General features: G+C 42.4%; 1 protein-coding gene across 1 annotated transcript in view; it reads right to left on the bottom strand.

Annotated features, from left to right (window-relative positions):
- Positions 1–18,304, bottom strand: part of LOC115095641 (tyrosine-protein phosphatase non-receptor type 20-like) — a 154,503-nt gene that overhangs the window by 72,184 nt on the left and 64,015 nt on the right. The window contains exons 11-14 of the mRNA XM_029609638.1: positions 17,073–17,171; positions 15,245–15,588; positions 12,408–12,684; positions 3,339–3,813 (exon numbers count right to left, since the gene is read on the bottom strand). Coding sequence (XP_029465498.1) covers positions 3,339–3,813; positions 12,408–12,684; positions 15,245–15,588; positions 17,073–17,171 — 1,195 coding nt within the window. The remainder of the gene's footprint in view (positions 1–3,338; positions 3,814–12,407; positions 12,685–15,244; positions 15,589–17,072; positions 17,172–18,304) is intronic.

Here is an 18,304-nt window from a genome sequence, read left to right as displayed (position 1 = left end):
GTCCCCAGAGATGAATTCTGTCCCAGGCAGAAAGCTTGATGTAAACACCTGAAAACAATCTGCTGAGGGAGGAACTGCTTCTCAGTGGAAGGGAGTGGACAATGGAGTGCCTCAGGGATCTGTATTGGGACCCTTACTTTTCAATATATTTATAAATGATCTGGAAAGAAATACGACGAGTGAGAAAATCAAATTTGCAGATGACACAAAATTGTTCAGAGTAGTTAAGTCACAAGCAGACTGTGATACTGGAAAATTGGGCATCCAAATGGCAGATGAAATGTAATGTGGATAAGTGCAAGGTGATGCATATAGGGAAAAATAACCCATGCTATAATTACACAATGTTGAGTTCCATATTAGGTGCTACAACCCAAGAAAGAGATCTAGGTGTCATAGTGGATAACACATTGAAATCGTCAGTTCAGTGTGCTGCGGCAGTCAAAAAAGCAAACAGAATGTTGGGAATTATTAGAAAGGGAATGGTGAATAAAACGGAAAATGTCATAATGCCTCTGTATTGCTCCATGGTGAGACCGCACCTTGAATACTGTGAACAATTCTGGTCGCCGCATTTCAAAAAAGATATAATTGCAATGGAGAAGGTACAGAGAAGGGCTACCAAAATGATAAGGGGAATGGAACAGCTCCCCTATGAGGAAAGACTAAAGAGGTTAGGACTTTTCAGCTTGGAGAAGAGACGACTGAGGGGGGATATGATAGAGATGTTTAAAATCATGAGTGGTCTAGAACGGGTAGATGTGAATCGGTTATTTACTCTTTCGGATGGTAGAAAGACTAGGGGGCACTCCATGAAGTTAGCATGGGGCACATTTAAAACTAATTGGAGAAAGTTCTTTTTTACTCAACGCACAATTAAACTCTGGAATTTGTTGCCAGAGGATGTGGTTAGTGCAGTTAGTATAGCTGTGTTTAAAAAAGGATTGGATAAGTTCTTGGAGGAGAAGTCCATTACCTGCTATTAAGTTCAATTAGAGAATAGCCACTGCCATTAGCAATGGTAACATGGAATAGACTTCGTTTTTGGGTACTTGCCAGGTTCTTATGGCCTGGATTGGCCACTGTTGGAAACAGGATGCTGGGCTTGATGGACCCTTGGTCTGACCCAGTATGGCATTTTCTTATGTTCTTAAGTTCTTATGCTGAAGAGGTAGCTAGCTGTCCCTTTAAAAGGATCAGCAGACATGGCCTCAGAAAAAGCAGAAACTGAATCCTGAAGTTTGAAAAGCAAGAGGGAGGCCCAGGATCTGATCATGAACTTGCTGCTATTCAAAAATGGCCACCATTCCTGCCATGATAGAGCCATCTGTGGGAACAAACTGAATCACAGCCCCCCCACCCATGTGGTCCCCCTGGGATAGCCCTTCGCTGTCCATGCTCCTGCTCCTTACCACACTATTTAGACAAGAAATCTCCTCCCAACTGCCAGCATGCACTGGAGTGGTGCAGAGGGCAGATCTCTTACTGTGATCAAGCGATGCCATCATTGTCTCCCTTTTCAGGGCCAAGCGTCTCTGACTTCCTTAAACTGCTTTGGGAGCAGCAGGACCCCTTTACTCATCCCATTACAGCCAGGAACAGACCTGCTGTGAAACAGCTTCCTAAATCTCCACATGGCATGTCTTCTCTTCTTCTTTTTTTACATTAAACTTTATTATAGAAGCAAAGGCAAAGCAAGAGAATTTGTCAAAATCGCTCTTTTTTAAAAAATTTTGTGTTATTATTTGTGGGTAGGAGAACCGGCAGACAATAAGAGAGGAGAAATGGAGAAGAAGGAAGTGGGGGAAGGGGAAGGCAAAGCACAGCAAACAAAAAAAAACAGAAATTCTGGAAGTCCCATGAACTAGGGGGATGCTCAACCAAGGGAGGGAGTACACGAAGGGGAGTGTAGAGGGAATAACAGTCCTTATGAATTCATAACATCTGGCATCTTTTTTCAAAGGAAACTCCTGAATCTTGAAATTGGTCATAGGGGTATTTTTTTTTACATTTTTTACTGCATTATCTGACCAATTTCAAGATTCAGGCGTTTCCTTTGAATGAAGATGTCAAATGTTATGAATTCGTAGGGACTATGATTCCCTCTACACACCCCTTTGTTTGTGAAAGAGAGATATGACATTTTGGACTGGGCAGCTCCTGAGGTGAAAGTCGTGTACTCCCTCAGTTGAGCACAGCCCTAGACCATGGGGCTTCCAGAATTTCTCGCCTTTAACACTGTCGTCAGAAGGTATATAAAATGTTATCTTACAGCCGCGGGCACAAGATTCTGAATGTGTTTTCCATCATCAGGTAGATTTTTTCCCCCAGTAAAGCTACCAGTTAAGTAATCATCTGCTGACGTTGTGAAAGGCTGCACAACAGGCAGTGCTTCATTTCTCATACAAGTAAGCAATTCAATTCAAAAGAGCACAGGTTGTATTCCAAAAAAAACAAAACAAAAAAACCCCAAGTTAACCTGACGACAGTACTGCTTATGAACCATATCGGTATGGCAATGTTTTATTATACATTTTTAAAATAATCATATTAAATTGAAGGTGTACTTAGGTTTTCCCTGTTTACAAAGGGGCGGATTTTCAGGGCCCTGCTCGCCTAAATCCGCCCAAAACCGGGCGGATTTAGGCGAGCAGGGCCCTGCGCGCCGGTAGGCCTATTCTACATAGGCCTCCCGGCGCGCGCAGAGCCCCGGGACTCGCGTAAGTCCCGGGGTTCTCCGAGGGGGGCATGTCGGGGGGCGGGCCCGGTCGTCGTGGCGCTTAGGGGGCGTGTCGGCAGCATTTTGGGGGCGGGTACGGGGGCGTGGCTACGGCCCGGGGCGGTCCGGGGGCGTGGCCGCGCCCTCCGTACCCACCCCCAGGTCGCGTCCCGGTGCGCAACAGGCCCGCTGGCGCGCGGGGATTTACTTCTCCCTCCGGGAGGCGTAAATCCCCGGAGAAAGGTAAGGGGGGGGGGGTGTAGACAGGGCCGGGCGGGTGGGTTAGGTAGAGGAAGGGAGGGGAAGGGGAGGGGAGGTCGTTAGAGGATTCCCTCCAAGGCCGCTCCGATTTCGGAGCGGCCTTGGAGGGAACGGGGGTAGGCTGCGCGGCTCGGCGCGCACCGGCTATACAGAATTCATAGCCTTGCGCGCGCCGATCCGGGATTTTAGTGGATACGCGCGGCTCCGCGCGTATCTACTAAAATCCAGCGTACTTTTGCTGGCGCCTGATGCGCCAGCAAAAGTACGCCTATTCGCGTTTTTTGAAAATCTACCCCTTAGTTCATTGTAGTGACATTTTGAAAACTGCTAATTTTCTGATTATTCAACACAAACCAACCTAGTTGTCCAGTGTAGTCCTTGGTAAGGGTAATAATGGGAATCTCTTCTTGTCTGATAACATCACAGTCATTTTCTTCAACATTGTCTATCACAAGCTTTAGGTCAGCAGGTGAATGCTGTCGTAATGTTACATCTTTATCTTTAGGATGAGGAGGATGCAAAAATACCCTTTCTTCCCCATGTAACAGCTCAGGTGGGGAATGGTGCAGCAGTATTCCAGGTTTATAATGAGGGAGGTTAAAATTACAGGAATGCCATTTTGCCACAGTTTCATCATCTGGGGCCTCTGGAGCAGAGCAGTATGGTAATGTCATGGCTTCTTCATATGGGTTGTTGGTAGGAGAGTCATGCAGTAATATCATGGATTTATCATGAGAGAGATCAACAAGAGCATGATTTATTAATGCCTTGGCTTCAGGAAATGTGAAGTTAGCAGGAGAATGGTAAAATAATTCAACATCCTTTTTATCCACCTAAAGGAAAAAGAATTTAATCATTTTCTAAACCATTCCCACATATTTCATCATATTTTGAGAAATATGAGCTCTGTTTTATTCAGCTGGTATCTTATTTGTCAACAAGAACAGAAACCACTACCTAATAATTGAGGTTCAAGAAGTAAACAACCTCCCGCAGTATATCATTTCCTACTGCCAAAATCACTAAGAGGCTGATATTCAACAGGCCCATGAGTGAAGAATTTACCAGGGTAATTTTAGGACAGCTATTTTTCTGACCTGACTTAGGCCAGGATTCATCGTTCTTTGCAGAACGATGAATCCTGCGAAAACGGGGGTGGGCCTGCGAAAGCCCATAGCCTTCGCACCATGGTGGTGCGCCAGCTGCCGGCTTTCGTACCAAATAGCACCACAGTGAAAGATGGTGCTATTCGGTATGCTACTGCCCAACCCGATTCCTCCCCTCCGCCCTGACTCCTCCCCTCCCCCTTAATTGTCTAAAGTGCTGAATATCAGGGCTCACCAGCTAAAATGTAGCCATGCTCCCAGAACACCACTAACACTGCCCCTTTTTATTTGGTGAAGTCTTTGCAGGGAATCAGCTACCTGGAAAAAAAATTTACCTTGGGAGCAAAGGGAAGGGGAGGAATTTTCACGTCTTGGGTAACTAGAAAAGTTACCCAAATGAACCCTTTTAATATCAACCTCTTAGTTTTTGTTTTTTTTAATGTAATCTCAAATGTTTCATAATACCAAGAACCTTAGGCCATTAGAAAACCATGTCACAAGATGGATGAAATGAGATCATTGTAAGATTTTAGCATGGTTTAGCAAGGACATTTATTAGAACTGGAATTTGCTCTGAGAGGTGGTTGAAATTGACTTGGGAGCCTCTCTTTTGACTTAAAAAAGAGACATTGTAGACTCACGGTCTTGCTACCTTTACAGTACTCCTTTTAGTCATAGATTTGTTACCTCACAGTTGGATTTGTTATTGACATTTTATATAACTTGCTGCATACTTGAATTTATCTGATACCCTTTGGCTTTGTATATGTCCCTCCCGATGCAGCATCACAAAACATGGTCCCGTGTCGGGGGACAGAATTTCATAACACCTGTTTGAGCTATTTATGTTTGTTTTGGACATTTTCTCTGATTAAAAGGACTCGTGTTCATATGATGAGAATTGCACTTTTTTGGACTCTCTATAATTCATATGTTTGTATGCAACCACTTTGAGTGTTAACGCATCCAGATACAAAGAACTGATCCTTCTCAGAAGTAGTGGGGGATGGCTGGGAGAAGGACAGAATTGAAGAAAGATATTTGGGGACAAGAAACAAAAGAAAAAAAGGAACAAACAAGGAAGAATTCAATATCTGAGGCAAAGGAAGGTGAACTGAAAAGATTTATGAGTTAAGAAGAAGAAAATTCTAAGGAAGGCAGGGAGGATTCTGGAAAGGGGAAGAGAACAAGACAAAAAAGGACTGAAGGAAAGAAAGGGAATGAAAGAAAGATAATGTGGAATATGAAAATCAGGTTATCAGTCCACATGAATGTGGATATAGATGTAATCATATTACTGATATATTGGTGGTCTCTGTATTGGATTATTGATTGTATCATATTGATTCTAGAAAGGCAGTAATTGGTATATTTCTAGACATCAGTGCTGCTTATGATACTGTGAACCATGCAAGACTACTATCCAGATTACATGATATTGGTCTTAGGGGTGAGGAATATAATTGGCTGGACTCCTATCTGTCATCTTGACAGTTTCAAGTTCAGGTGAACCAACAATTTTCTCATTGGTATAATTTGGATGTGGGTATTCCACAAGGGTCAGTGCTCTTGGCTACTTTATTTAACTTGTATATTTTTTCATGGGCATCTATTTTGGATAACTATATTCCTTTTTTCAAGATTTATGCAGATGACATCCAGCTGTTTTCCCTGTGCTCTCTAATATGTCATCTACTTTGAAGCACATTACTGATTTTTTACTGAGGATAAAAAACTGGATGTCATCTAATTATTTGGTGTTAAATCTGAAGCCATATGGTTTTCTCATACCCTTCCTCCAACGATGGGTCTATTATTGGCAATAGATGGAGTTACAGTTCCGTTTGTAGATTTGATTCACAATTTAGGATTTTATTTTTAATCTAATTTATCTGGTCTATCTTATATTCATAGGCTTACCTGTATTGATTTTTCAAAGTCACATTTATTACATCATTCATGTTATATATTACCTATGGCCGACTTTAGAAATGTTATCCAAACATTTCTGCTGACAATGATTGATTACATCAATTCTTTGCTTATTGATTTACCAAAAATGCATTTAAGGGTGATTCAACTTTTTCAGAACACCACCACATGACTTATTTGCCTTGTGAGGCGAATAAGTCATGTGGTGGTGTATTAGCTACCAATTGAGCAAAGAATTCAATTCAAGATTTTAATATTGGTTTTTAAGACTATTTCAGGTTAAAACTCATCATATTTGTCTGGTCTACTTTTTAGATATATACCAGTGAGAAACTTAAGATTGCAAAATGATCTTTTGTTGAAAATTCCTTCTATTAAGGAATGTAGGCTAGTTAGAACTTATTCCCAGGCCTTTTCTTTTATAGGCTCAACTCTATGGAATGCTTTGCCTAAGGATCTGCGTTTAATATCTGATATTAAAGTCTACCAAAAGCAACTTAAAGTTGTTTTAGGAAATAGTTCGAGCAACAACTGACAGTTTATATGTCGAGACCAGAGTGTTCAGACTCCAGAGTCTAGTAGAGTTAAGTTGCTCTATTATGTGATATATGCAATTATTTTATTATTGGTTTTGATTTTATGTCTAGGTTCATAGGTTTTCTTTTATTGATGTTTGAATATTTTTTATGTTTATGTATTTATGTAAAATGCATTATACAATATTTTGAATTATGCAGTATATTAAAATGTTAAATAAATAAATAAATAAAGATGTGTGAACAAAGAATGGGGGAAGCACAGGAAATAAAAATGGTAATAGAAGAAAAGAAGAAGAAAAAAGACAAAGGATAATGCCAGAAAAGTGGGTATCAGGCACTGAGAGAAGCAGAGCTGGCATTAGGAGTGAGTGCAAATAGGACAATAGCCTGGGGTGCCAGCCTCACAAGAGGTCTCCTTGACAAAACTGAGTGACATCACCAAGGCAGAGCTTCAGGGCATCTGGCCCTGGACCCCTCTGTGGTTCATATTCAAAAGCATTTAGCCAGCTAAAAGAAAAACTAGCTGGTTAAATGAATATTTGGGCACATATCAGGCTACATTCTAGCTGGCTAATAATTTAGGTGGCTAGAATTTAGCCAAATAAGTTAGGGGCATTCTGGGAGTGTAACTGGGTGGAGCTGAGTTAGCCAGCTAAGTTAAATGCCTAACTCCAATACTCAGAATTAGCTGGATGATTTAGCTGGCTCAGTCTTGTCGGGCCAAATAGCAGGCTATTCAATAATGCAGTTGCAGGAACAGCTACAGCTCACCTGGTCCTCTCCCCAGGAGAAATGCTGCAGGCAAAATTGTGGTCACCTTGGGTCCTTGCTATTTGAACTGCCAGGGGCCTTTAAAGTGTGACATGCAGTGACGCACCTAAGCCATGCGCCAAAGGGGGTGCTCCCCTTATGCCCATTTTTTCCCCTATTGGAATGGTGAAGAAAAGGAAGGGAAAAATGCCAACTATTCCAAGTTTTACTTCCATGAAAGGCCTGATGGACCCGCATGTTATAAAACTCAACTCAACACTGCAGGATATGCTCCTCTGAGTCCGGAGGTAAGATCTTCTCCTTTAGCTCCTTTGGGCATACTGTATGGTGAGCAGGGCCAGTGGAAGCACTAGGTGAACTAGGCCTGGGCTTGGGGCACTGAGCATAAGGGGGCGCCGAGCAGTGGTATACCGAGGAGAGGTCAGAGGGAGCCAATGCAGACACCGGTGGACCTCATCCCACTGGCAGCTGAGCATTGAACTACCGCTGTACTGTGCTGTGTGCCAGACACACAGCAGGAAGATCGGCAGGGCCGGAAGAAAAAGGTTGCGTCCAAATCTTCAGGTGCTCCTCCTCCTTCCTGCCCGCGTGGCCCTGGAAGAAAATGTTGCCGGAGCAGCGCGGGCAGGAAGGAGGAGGAGCATCAGCCACGTGCAGAAGAGGAGCAGCATTTATTGTCATCCACGAATCTCAAGTTGCAGCGGGCTGAGAAGAGGAGGAGGCCCGGTAGCAGGACTGCCGCCGCGGATCCCACATTGCGGGCAGCCTGAGGAGATCAGGGCCGCTGCAGAGCCCATCCTGCAGCGACCCGTGAAGAAAAGGCAAGAGAGAGGCTGAGGACCTGTAGAGTGTGTGTGTGAGTATGAGATGAGTTGAGAGACTGTGCACGTGTATGAGATGAGTTGAGAGATTGTGTGTGGGAGTGAGTACCTGAATGTTTGCAGAGACAGCATGTGAGAGCCTCTGTGTTTGTAAGAGAGATAGCATGTGACAGTGAGAGCCTGTGCTTGAGCAAGACAGCATGTGGTAGTGAGAGAGAGCCTGTGTGTGTGAGAGTCAGACAGCAAGTGCCAGTGAGAGACTGTGTGTATGAATGATTGTATGAGAGAGAGCATGTGACAGTGAGAGCCTGTACTTGAGCAAGACAACATGTGGGAGTGAGAGAGAGCCTGTGTGTGTGAGAGTCAGACAGCATGTGCCAGTGAGAGACTGTGTGTATGAATGATTGTATGAGAGAGAGCATGTGACAGTGAGAGCCTGTGTGTGTGTCTGTGAGAGAAAGAAAGCATGTGAGAATGAGAACCTGACTGTGTGTTTGAGGGAAGAAGATAGATGGAGAGAAAAAAAAATAGAAAAAAAGACAATATAAAAGGAATTGGCAAAAAAATGAGAAAGGGAAGGTGGAACAAAAAAGCCTGTGACCAACCGATTAGAAAACTAAGATCAGACAGCAAAGGTAAAAAAAAATAAATTACTTTTTACTGATTGGCACATGTAGTCTTTGGTAATGTGCAAGAGTAGCACTTTCTCTATGCGGATCTCAAAATGTATGAGATCAACATGGAGGAAGTGGAAACCCAAAGGGCCTGCACAGAGGAAGCAGCAGAATGGGCTTCAGTGCAGCAATCAGCGCCTCCCCAATAGCCACGTGGCAGCAGTGACAGTGGCAGCAGAGGAATGAGAGAGGGTCCAAGGTTGCTGGCAAAAGAAAGAGAGGGGGTCTGCCTTTAATGTGTGCATGTGTATGAATGGGAGTCTGCCTGGGGGTGTATGTGTGTGAATGCATGGGTGCCTGCCTGAGGGTGTGTCTGCGTATGAGAATGAATGGGTGTCTTCCTGGGGTTTGTATGTGTGAGAATAGGTGCCTGCCTGTGTGTGGTGTATGTGTGTGAGTGAGAATGAATTGGTGCCTGCCTAGGGGTCTGTGTGTGTGAGAATGAATTGGTGCCTGCCTGGGGGTCTGTGTGTGTGAGAATGAATGTGTACATGCCTGGGGGATGGTGAGGGAGAGGTGTGAAAATGAATGGGAGCCTGCCTTGGGGTCAGTGTGTGTGTGTATGTATGTGTGTGTGAGAATGATTGGGAACTTGACTGGGTGTGTGTGTTTGTGTGTATGTGATGGAGCCAGTGAGAGTGAGAGCATGAGTGTGTATGAGAAAATCCAGGGGAGTAAGAGTTTGTGTGTGGGGATGTGTGTGAAGGGAGAGAGATTGTCTTAGAGCCTGAGAGTGTGTCAGTGTCTGTGAGAGCGAGAGGTTATGGTGGGTATAAGAGCATGAATGTGTATGTATGTGACAGTGTATGTGTGAAAGAGAATGGACATGTGAGTATGTGTGAGAGAGAGAAGATATCCTCCTAATCCTCGACAATATCAGGGTGACTGGAAATCAAGAGCTCCCACGTATGGACAGCAGGGGCTTTTTAAAATCCGTATTAGTTTTAATTATTGGGTGTTATTTGATATATGTGCTGTTTTGAAATATTTTATTGGTGTTTGGGAAATTGTAAAAAATGTATATGATTTTAATTAATAGAAATTCTAACCGGAAGAAAGTTTGTGTTAGTTATATTATATTATCATGTTCTTGTTCTGGTTTGTGTATCTTTGCAATACTAATAAAAAGATTTACCATAAAATATTATTTTATTAATACGGTTTTACTATTATAACTGATGCTTTATGTTTCTTGATTTTATTTGTTTTATGAGGAATGGTGGTTCTGTTTTTCCATTGTTAATACACAGAGTCTGGCTTCTTGGGGTTTCCATTTCAGGTTTTGTCTAATTTGTGCTCCTTTATTTTGTATTCTGTATTTGGTGAGGGTCTGTCTCTGCTCTGTGTGTGTGACCATGATGAGAGATTCTGCTAGCATAGTGTGTCTGTATAGGGATCTATAGCAATCTGGTTTGTTTTGTTTCCTCAGTAGGTGGTGTATTGGTATTCTAGGACCCAGTGTAATATTTACCCTTGCTTTTTCACAGGTAGGGTTATTGTTGTTTGAGTCCTTGGTGTTATTACTGTTTTGTTACGATGGAATTGCATTATAGATTTTGAGTGTCTTTTTTGCGGGGTTAAAAGATATTTTGAAATTGGTAACACGTATTGAGACTTCTATCTCTAACTCTGTAACTCTGTAGTACAGCTCTGTCAATATTCTTCAGCGGTTTCTAAAAATCTAAGGGGTAGATTTTAATACATGCAAGTGCACGTCCTTGTGTGCGCGCTTCCCGGCGCACGCACATGGACACGCCGATATTAAAACATGCGCGTGCACATGCACACCGGATTTTGTAATCCACGCACACAAAGGGGGGGAATTATGCAAGTTTTGTGCAGCGACGCATCGTGGCCTTCCCCAGTTCACTCCCCCCTACCCTAACCTCCCTTCCTCTTCCCCTCCTCCCCACTCCCTAAACCGTTTCCCTTGCGCGCCAGGATTCCCTTCCCCGGTACAGCAGCAAATGGCCCCTGTACTGGCCACCTCCAGCCAAGCCCCCCACCCCTTTGAAGAGGTCTGGCTCTTGTGCGCAACCCACATAAAGAAAAAGAATCATATAACAGATTTTCACAAATTAGACTAAATAATATGTATTGAGATATATGATTCATGTTTCTTTAAAAAAGCATTTTTATCCATACCCTCCTGAGTTGAACTATGTGTGTAACTTACTACTAGGGATTTGCATGGAAAAAAATTTTTGTTTTTTCATTTCATTTCTTTTTTTTTTTAATTCAGATTTTGGTTTATTTAAATTCATTTTGGCTTGTTTTTGTTTGGTGAACTGAAAAAAAATATTAAGGGCCTGATTTTCATTTACATGCTTTAAAATGGGGTTTCCCACGTGTAGATGCACTTGCACATGTAAGCAGGCTTTTGAAAATTGCTACAATATATGCCCTTGAATTGTCAATAGATTTTAACTGCATTAAGCTTACTTAACAAGGGTAAATGGTTTTTGAATATTGCTACAATACTGTGCTGCATTTACATGCATAGCTCCTTTGAAAATTCACCTATAAATTTAGAAATAAAAAAATAGGGAGAATAATCTTCCAACAGAATGTATAATGGTACAATCTGCATGCACACTGCAAACACAGACTCTGCCAATTATAGTCAAAGTAAACCTATGCTCCTACATCAAAATGGCTCTCGCTGCACTGGAGGAAGGTGTGCAAATGATGTCACTTCAGCACATCCTCCAAGTAGACAATGTCATTTTTAAGGGACCAGAACATGGGTTTGAGTGAGTGGGCATTACTCCTACCCTATATCAATCAGGACACAGGAAGTGGGTATGTGGGAGCCAGGGTGGCAGCTCCTCGTCTCTGACACATTTAAATGGAGATAAGGTCCCAGACAGTCCCTGGCCAAGCCAAATTTATAAATCCAAGTGGGAATTGGAGGGGCCTGGGGAAGCCCAGAATTGGGATTTACATTTTGCTGGGTGGAAATTTCCAGGACTGTAGGAGGCCCATTTTTTTGTTAATCAGTTCTTTTTTGTTGTTGTAGTTGTTGTTTTGCAGGGGAGGGGGAGGGGACAGGATTCAGCTTACTGGGTTTTGTTTTTGGTTTGGTAAATGACCTGAACTGAAAAAAACATTAAACAAATTGAAAAACAAAACAAAACTCCTCAAAATGAAAAGATGAACTGAAACAAAAAATTTGGGGCTGCACGTCCCTAACATCTGATATCAGAAGTTTTTGATATATATATATGATTTAATAAGCATTTTGACAGTCATTTTCAGTGTTACTTTGTAGTCCAGCAGCAAAAGCATGTCTGAAGATTATTCTGGGGTTTTTATGCAATAACTAACCAGAGTTGCTTGAGAACTGACATCACTGTATTACAGGATAACAGAAAACAGTAGTGCAATTTTACAGCTAACAAAAAGCAATGACTAAATTTGACAAACTACTGTTCAACATATTCCATAGACACCACAGAACTAAAATAACTGTACACAGATTAAAACAAGACACATCACTTAAATCAGAAAAAAATTTGCACCACTGAAAACAGATGGCTGTAATGAACAAGGTGCACACATAGGAACTGACAGACTTCACCTACCCTGATATGTTCTTCCTCAGTCTCTTCCATGTCCTCCCATTCACTGTCACTGTTAAATGACTCTTTCACATTTAAAGACTCGGGGAAAGGTACCTCAACACGAGGCTGTGGGGTGGGGATTATAGTTGATGCTCCTCTGTTGCTTTCTCCACATGACAACGAGACAACAGATGTAGAACTTATAGTAAGATACTCTTCATCCACTGGTGTAGGAGAAGGAATTTCTGGTAGGCAATATGTTTCTGGTGTATCACAGTCATTCTTCATTACTGTGGGACTATAATAAAGTATATTTCTCCAGTTTTGTGACAGACATCTTTTCACACATATTAAATAATATATGATGAAACATTACTCTAGCTAGCATTCAAGCAAGACATTAGGTACTTCACCTGGCCATTACTTAATTTATTTTGTGTTAAACAGCGAGACAATCAAGCACAGAAAATATAATGTTCAGATAAAATGCAAGTCAACATGTTCTAATTTTATTATAACAGAGATTACATTTCATTGATCTTATTTAATTGTAAATATTTCTCATCACACCAGTGCTTATAAAGGTCCATATTCAAAAGCCATTTAGACATATAGGGGCGGATTTTAAAAGGCCCGCGCGCGTAAATCCTTCTGGATATATGCACGCAGGGCCCTCGTGCGCAGGTGCGCCTATTTTGCATAGGCCACCGGCACGCGTAAAGCCCCGGGGCTTTTGAAAAGGGGCGGGAGGGGGCGTGTCCGGGGGCGTTCCCGAAACGACACGGCGTTTCGAGGGTGTGCCACGGCGTTTCGGGGGCGGGGGCGGGCCCGGGGACGTGGCGCCGGCCAGGGGGCGTGGTCGAGGCCTCTGGACCAGCCCCCGGGACCGGAGGACGGAGCGGGGCTGCCGGCCGACGCGCGCAAAGTTAGGGGGTTAGATAGGACTGGGGGGGTGGGTTAGGTAGGAGAAGGGAGGGGAAGGTGGGGGGAGGGCGAAGGAAAGTTCCCTCCGAGGCCGCTCCGAAATCGGAGCGGCCTCAGAGGGAACAGGCAGCTCGCGCTGGGCTCGGCGCGCGCAGGTTGCAAAAATGTGCACCCCCTTGCGCGCGCCGACCCTGGATTTTATAAGATACGCGCGGCTATGCGCGTATCTTATAAAATCCAGCATACTTTTGTTCGCGCTTGGTGCGCGAACAAAAGTACGCGATCGCGTATTTTTTGAAGATCTACCCCATAATGTAATAAGTTATCCATCTAACAGGGTCATTCATCAGAGTGCGTTATGGCGTTAACACCCACAATAACGCCACAACACATGCAATAGTTATCGCAGCACATGGCACAAGGGCAAATTTATTCAAAGTTTGGGTTTGGGTGGAATTAATGAAAATGAGGGGCATTAATCGCATGCTTTTAACACCGGAAATAACTACACCTTTTTTCCTGACGTTCAGCTGTGTGATATGCCCAAAATGGCCAAAACGCATTTTGCGAAAAATAGTACAAATTCTGTTTTGGGCATTTTTGGGTATGGAGAGAGGGAGGGGAGAGGGCATTAGCCATGTGAAAATTATAGCATTTTGATGAATCTAGGGGTAAATGACTTACCCAGCTATATTTAGAATTTAGCCGGATAATAAGGGGGCGCTCTGTGGGCAGACAAGAGGCATTCCAAGAGTTAGCCTCAAAAGTTAAAAAGCTAACTCCGCTTAACTTATGCAGTTAACTCTGGTGGGGTCATAGGCCTGTCCTAAGGTTAGCCAGTTAGACGTAACCAGATAACATTAAGATAGCCAGGTATGTTTATCCGGCTAAGTAGCCGAGCCACACAGTGGCTGAAAATGGACCACAGAGTTACCCATGACATCACTAGGCAGCCGTAGAGGCCAACCATGTTTTAAGTTTTATATTTATATCAATCACAAAGTCATTCCATAATTCCAGTTGTAGAAAAAACATCCTTTGCATTATTTAAAGTAATTTCTAGGAAATAAATGAAAAAACAGCCATTGTATTTTATCTTATAATGAGAAACAAAAAAAAAAGCCAGCCTGATTTTTAGAAAAGATGCTATTCACTGATAAAACCAAGTTTGTGAAAATGAATCTTTTGGGTTGCCTGCATGCAGCTGCTTCCAGCCACTCTTGCTCAGTTTACTGCTAAAGAAAATTTTTTTTAAACAAATGCACTTATTATAAAGTCAAAGAAAATTAAGAAACTCCAGAAGGTTTCTAAACGTATTTCATTAGGCAATAACCTCCACTGTCTCATGTCAGCTCCTGAGACAATCATTCCGAGTAAAGCATTATTGCATCATAGTTTTTTATCAGTAGACAGACATGTACAAGAAACACAACCTTGCTTTCCAGGTGACCCTCTCTGCCATCTTATCCCCTACACCAGTGGGGTATGTCAAAGCATCTGTGCTCCATGAGCTCATCACTGATAGGGTCCAGAAGGGATTTATAGTCTAAATTGAATACTGGACTTAGAATTTACCTCCTAAATCATGTTGTTTTTTTTAAATTTAAAAAGCATTTCTTTTTTGCTGCAAAATGATTTGCAGTGCTATGTGACCACATTATGAAAATTTCAAGAAAATTTTATGGAGAACAAATGTACAAACTCCATTGTACAAATTGAATTGCTGGCTTCTAGAGGTACAACAACCAATAACTCTTTGCTCTGGCCCTGAGCTGAGCTCCTCATCCTGAAATTCAGCATTGCTGAGGATACAAAATGCTTTTCACTCATCCAGGCATAAAAAAAATCCTGCTGAGTACTTCATCCTCTAGTCTCCTGATCATACACAAACTGTGCCAATCATAAATGTTGCCACAAAGAATAACCATTCTTACCTCTCCTGCATTTCAAAATCACAGGCGGAATAGCAGTTTTGCCTAATATCTTCTGCCAGGGAAGTTAGCGTTTCAGATAACAGTTTCTTTTCCTTAATATTCCAACAGGACTTTTGTGAATAATCGGAATGTCTTAGAGAATTATCAGCAACTCTTTTTTCACACCTCTCTTTGCCACTGTCAGCAATTTCTTCCTTGACAGATTTCCATGGGTAGTCGTCAGGCTCTCTCCCCAGATCTCCTGGGGAACCTGCTTTCATAGCAGTTGGATCCAAACTATTTCTTTCCTCTGGATCAGGTGATTTCATTCTTGTAAATTCTTTGACTGGAGAAGGTATTGGAGTCTACAAGAGTGACCAACAGGAATTATATTTCTTTCCTGTGTACCTTATCTCATTTATCTTTTGTTTTCATAGGAAGAGTAAGTAGAAAGACACAAAAAACCACAAGCATGGCTTTATGTACCCATTGAAATGTCTGATCTTTGGCTGTTTTCTATAAGTTGATTCAGCAAACAGCTTTAGGTAGAAGAGAGCTCACTTGAAGAATGCTATTTTGAAAGCATTATGGCATGATCTTATTAGATATCTTCATAGACAAGAAATTTGTTAATCTCGGTAAAAACTCAAACAGGCCAATGCAGTATTGTGCGCTGGCCGCAACGCACGGCTCAATGTGTGATTGGACGTGCATTTTGGACACACGTCCCCGATGCAAAACAGGGATTAGTGCATCTAAAACGTGCGACCAATTGTGCACATAGGCAATAGTGCTTATCACATGTAAATACCTGTTGATGAGGCTATTATCTATTCCACCTTTACAAAAAAAAATATGCACCTGACGTGAACACTTTTACTTGCCAAAATTAACGCCTGCCCTGAGCAGGTGTTAATTTTGGAGGAGCCCAAAAAGTGTACAGAAAAGCTTTTCTGTACTTCCTTCAACTTAATATCGTGGTGATATTAAGTTGGAGGAACTAAAAAATTAGAAATGTCCTCTCTTCCCAAAAAAAAAAAAAGGGGTGTCTGTGGTCAGGTTAGGAAAGGGACGCTCGTAAATTGAGCTTCCATTTTCCTAACCCACTGACAGCCACCTCTCCTGGGCGCCTGCTGCCGAGGAGGCACTAGGGGCGCACAATTTCCCCTAGCACCTTTTTACCATGGCAGTTCATTTGCAGTTTACATCGGCCACCCCAGAGAGGTGGATCGGCGTGCGTTAAAGGAGCAGGCGCTCAATTATGAGCACCCGTTTAACACATGCCAATACTGCATCGGCCTGAAAGAAGTTAATGCACTAAAATGATATTGCTTTTGTAAGCATTATTACTTTAAAAGCGCTGTTAGTGTGTACAGTCTTTTTATGCATGTTAACAATGCTTTCAACAAGTGTGAGATTTATGATGAAAAAATGCAAATGAGGTAATAAGGTGTAAAGTTATACAAAACAGCTCATTTCCTATTATCTCAGTGAAAACGTATATGCACAAATTACTTTGTAGATGCACTAATGCAAACTCTTAACGACACTTTGGGGAGGTCTGGTTAAGTTATTGCAATAACATCAGAAGGTAAAACATGTGCATACTTTATTGTCTTCCCCATTTGCATATCATTAACATCAGCTGTTAGAACACAAGATAAACACCACATTAACATATGTTGACAGCTGATGTTAGCATTTGTTAATACATTGGCTCCTAAATTAGGCTGACTGTGCCTACTTCTCTTTTTGTATTTAAATGTACATAGCTGCAACAACCAATGCATACTAAAATTCACTTTGCAGATCCCAGTGAATTAATAAAATCCATAAGACATTTTCATACCAAAGCATTCTGGTCAATTTCTGGAAGTACATTTCTTCCCGGCCGGCAAAGAAGAAGTGTGACCTCAGAAGGAGGACTTCGCAATAAGTGAAGGACATCCTAAATTAAGAAAAATAAATTGCACTGGTTGTGCTAAACTTCATTTGTGTACAATGCAAGACATATTTTTCTCATAGTTATAAGACAGAGATAGTCAAACTGCTGAGGAGCTGGAAATACAGAGGAAATGTAAAGGATACTTACTAATATTCATTTCCAATATTACTTTTTCAAATGTTCTGTAAACATGCAAATGTTACATGCAAGAGGAAATAGGGAACAAATGCATTTTCTGTGCCAAATTTTTCTTCAGAGGGAATTAGGGCTAGCAAAACCCATTTTGAGATTCGAGCAGGATATAAGGAACAGATTTATAACTAAACATAATTAAACATGTCCATCTTGTCCATCCACAATACGGTATATGTAGCTGTCAGAAGTTAAGAACATAAGAACATTCCATACTGGGTCAGACCAAGGGTCCATCAAGCCCAGCATCCTGTTTCCAACAGTGGGCAATCCAGGCCATAAGAACCTGGCAAGTACACAAAAACTAAGTGTTGCATCCGTCGCTGCTCGACGCCCTCATTCTGCCCTCTTTACCTCTGTGGCGACTCCCTCCGGGTCTGATGGACGGTTGGCTGCCACGGCGTCTCCATGCCGTCTCCCTCCAACGTCCCCAGACCAGCTCGACATTGCACATCCGCCATGTTGCCTGATGACCTAGGGCGCGCGTGCGCTCTGATTGAAGTACCAACAAGGGCGCGAACCTCAGGGGCGTCCCCCTGAGATGACGTCATCCGCTTCCAATATTTAAAGATCTCTAATTCATCATCTAACTGAGTTAGCAAGGGGATTGCTTAAGCTACTCTGCCTCCTCGGGCTTACCAGGGGTACCCGCTCCTCGGGGGCCTCGCTCTTTTCTTTACTTTCAGATTACAGATAAGAACCGTACTCGCTCCTCGAGGGCCCATGTTCCTGGACACTCTGAAGATTCTCTACTGCCTGGAAGCTATCGCTGCTTCAAACAACTGTGAGTTATCATCATTGCTCTCTCAGAGCTTTCCCTGGAACCAGGTACTTGCTCCTCAAGGGCCTAAATCTTTCCAGCTCCTGAGCTTCATTGAGACCTTATGTGACTTTTATCATCTAGTTCTGTTCATGAACCTTGTCTACTCTACCTACTCACTCTC

The sequence above is a fragment of the Rhinatrema bivittatum genome, chromosome 7, assembly GCF_901001135.1.
Source record: "Rhinatrema bivittatum chromosome 7, aRhiBiv1.1, whole genome shotgun sequence".
Classification (NCBI taxonomy): Eukaryota; Metazoa; Chordata; class Amphibia; order Gymnophiona; family Rhinatrematidae; genus Rhinatrema; species Rhinatrema bivittatum.
Note: the sequence above shows the minus strand (reverse complement) of the source record. Positions and strands in the feature narration are given on the sequence as shown.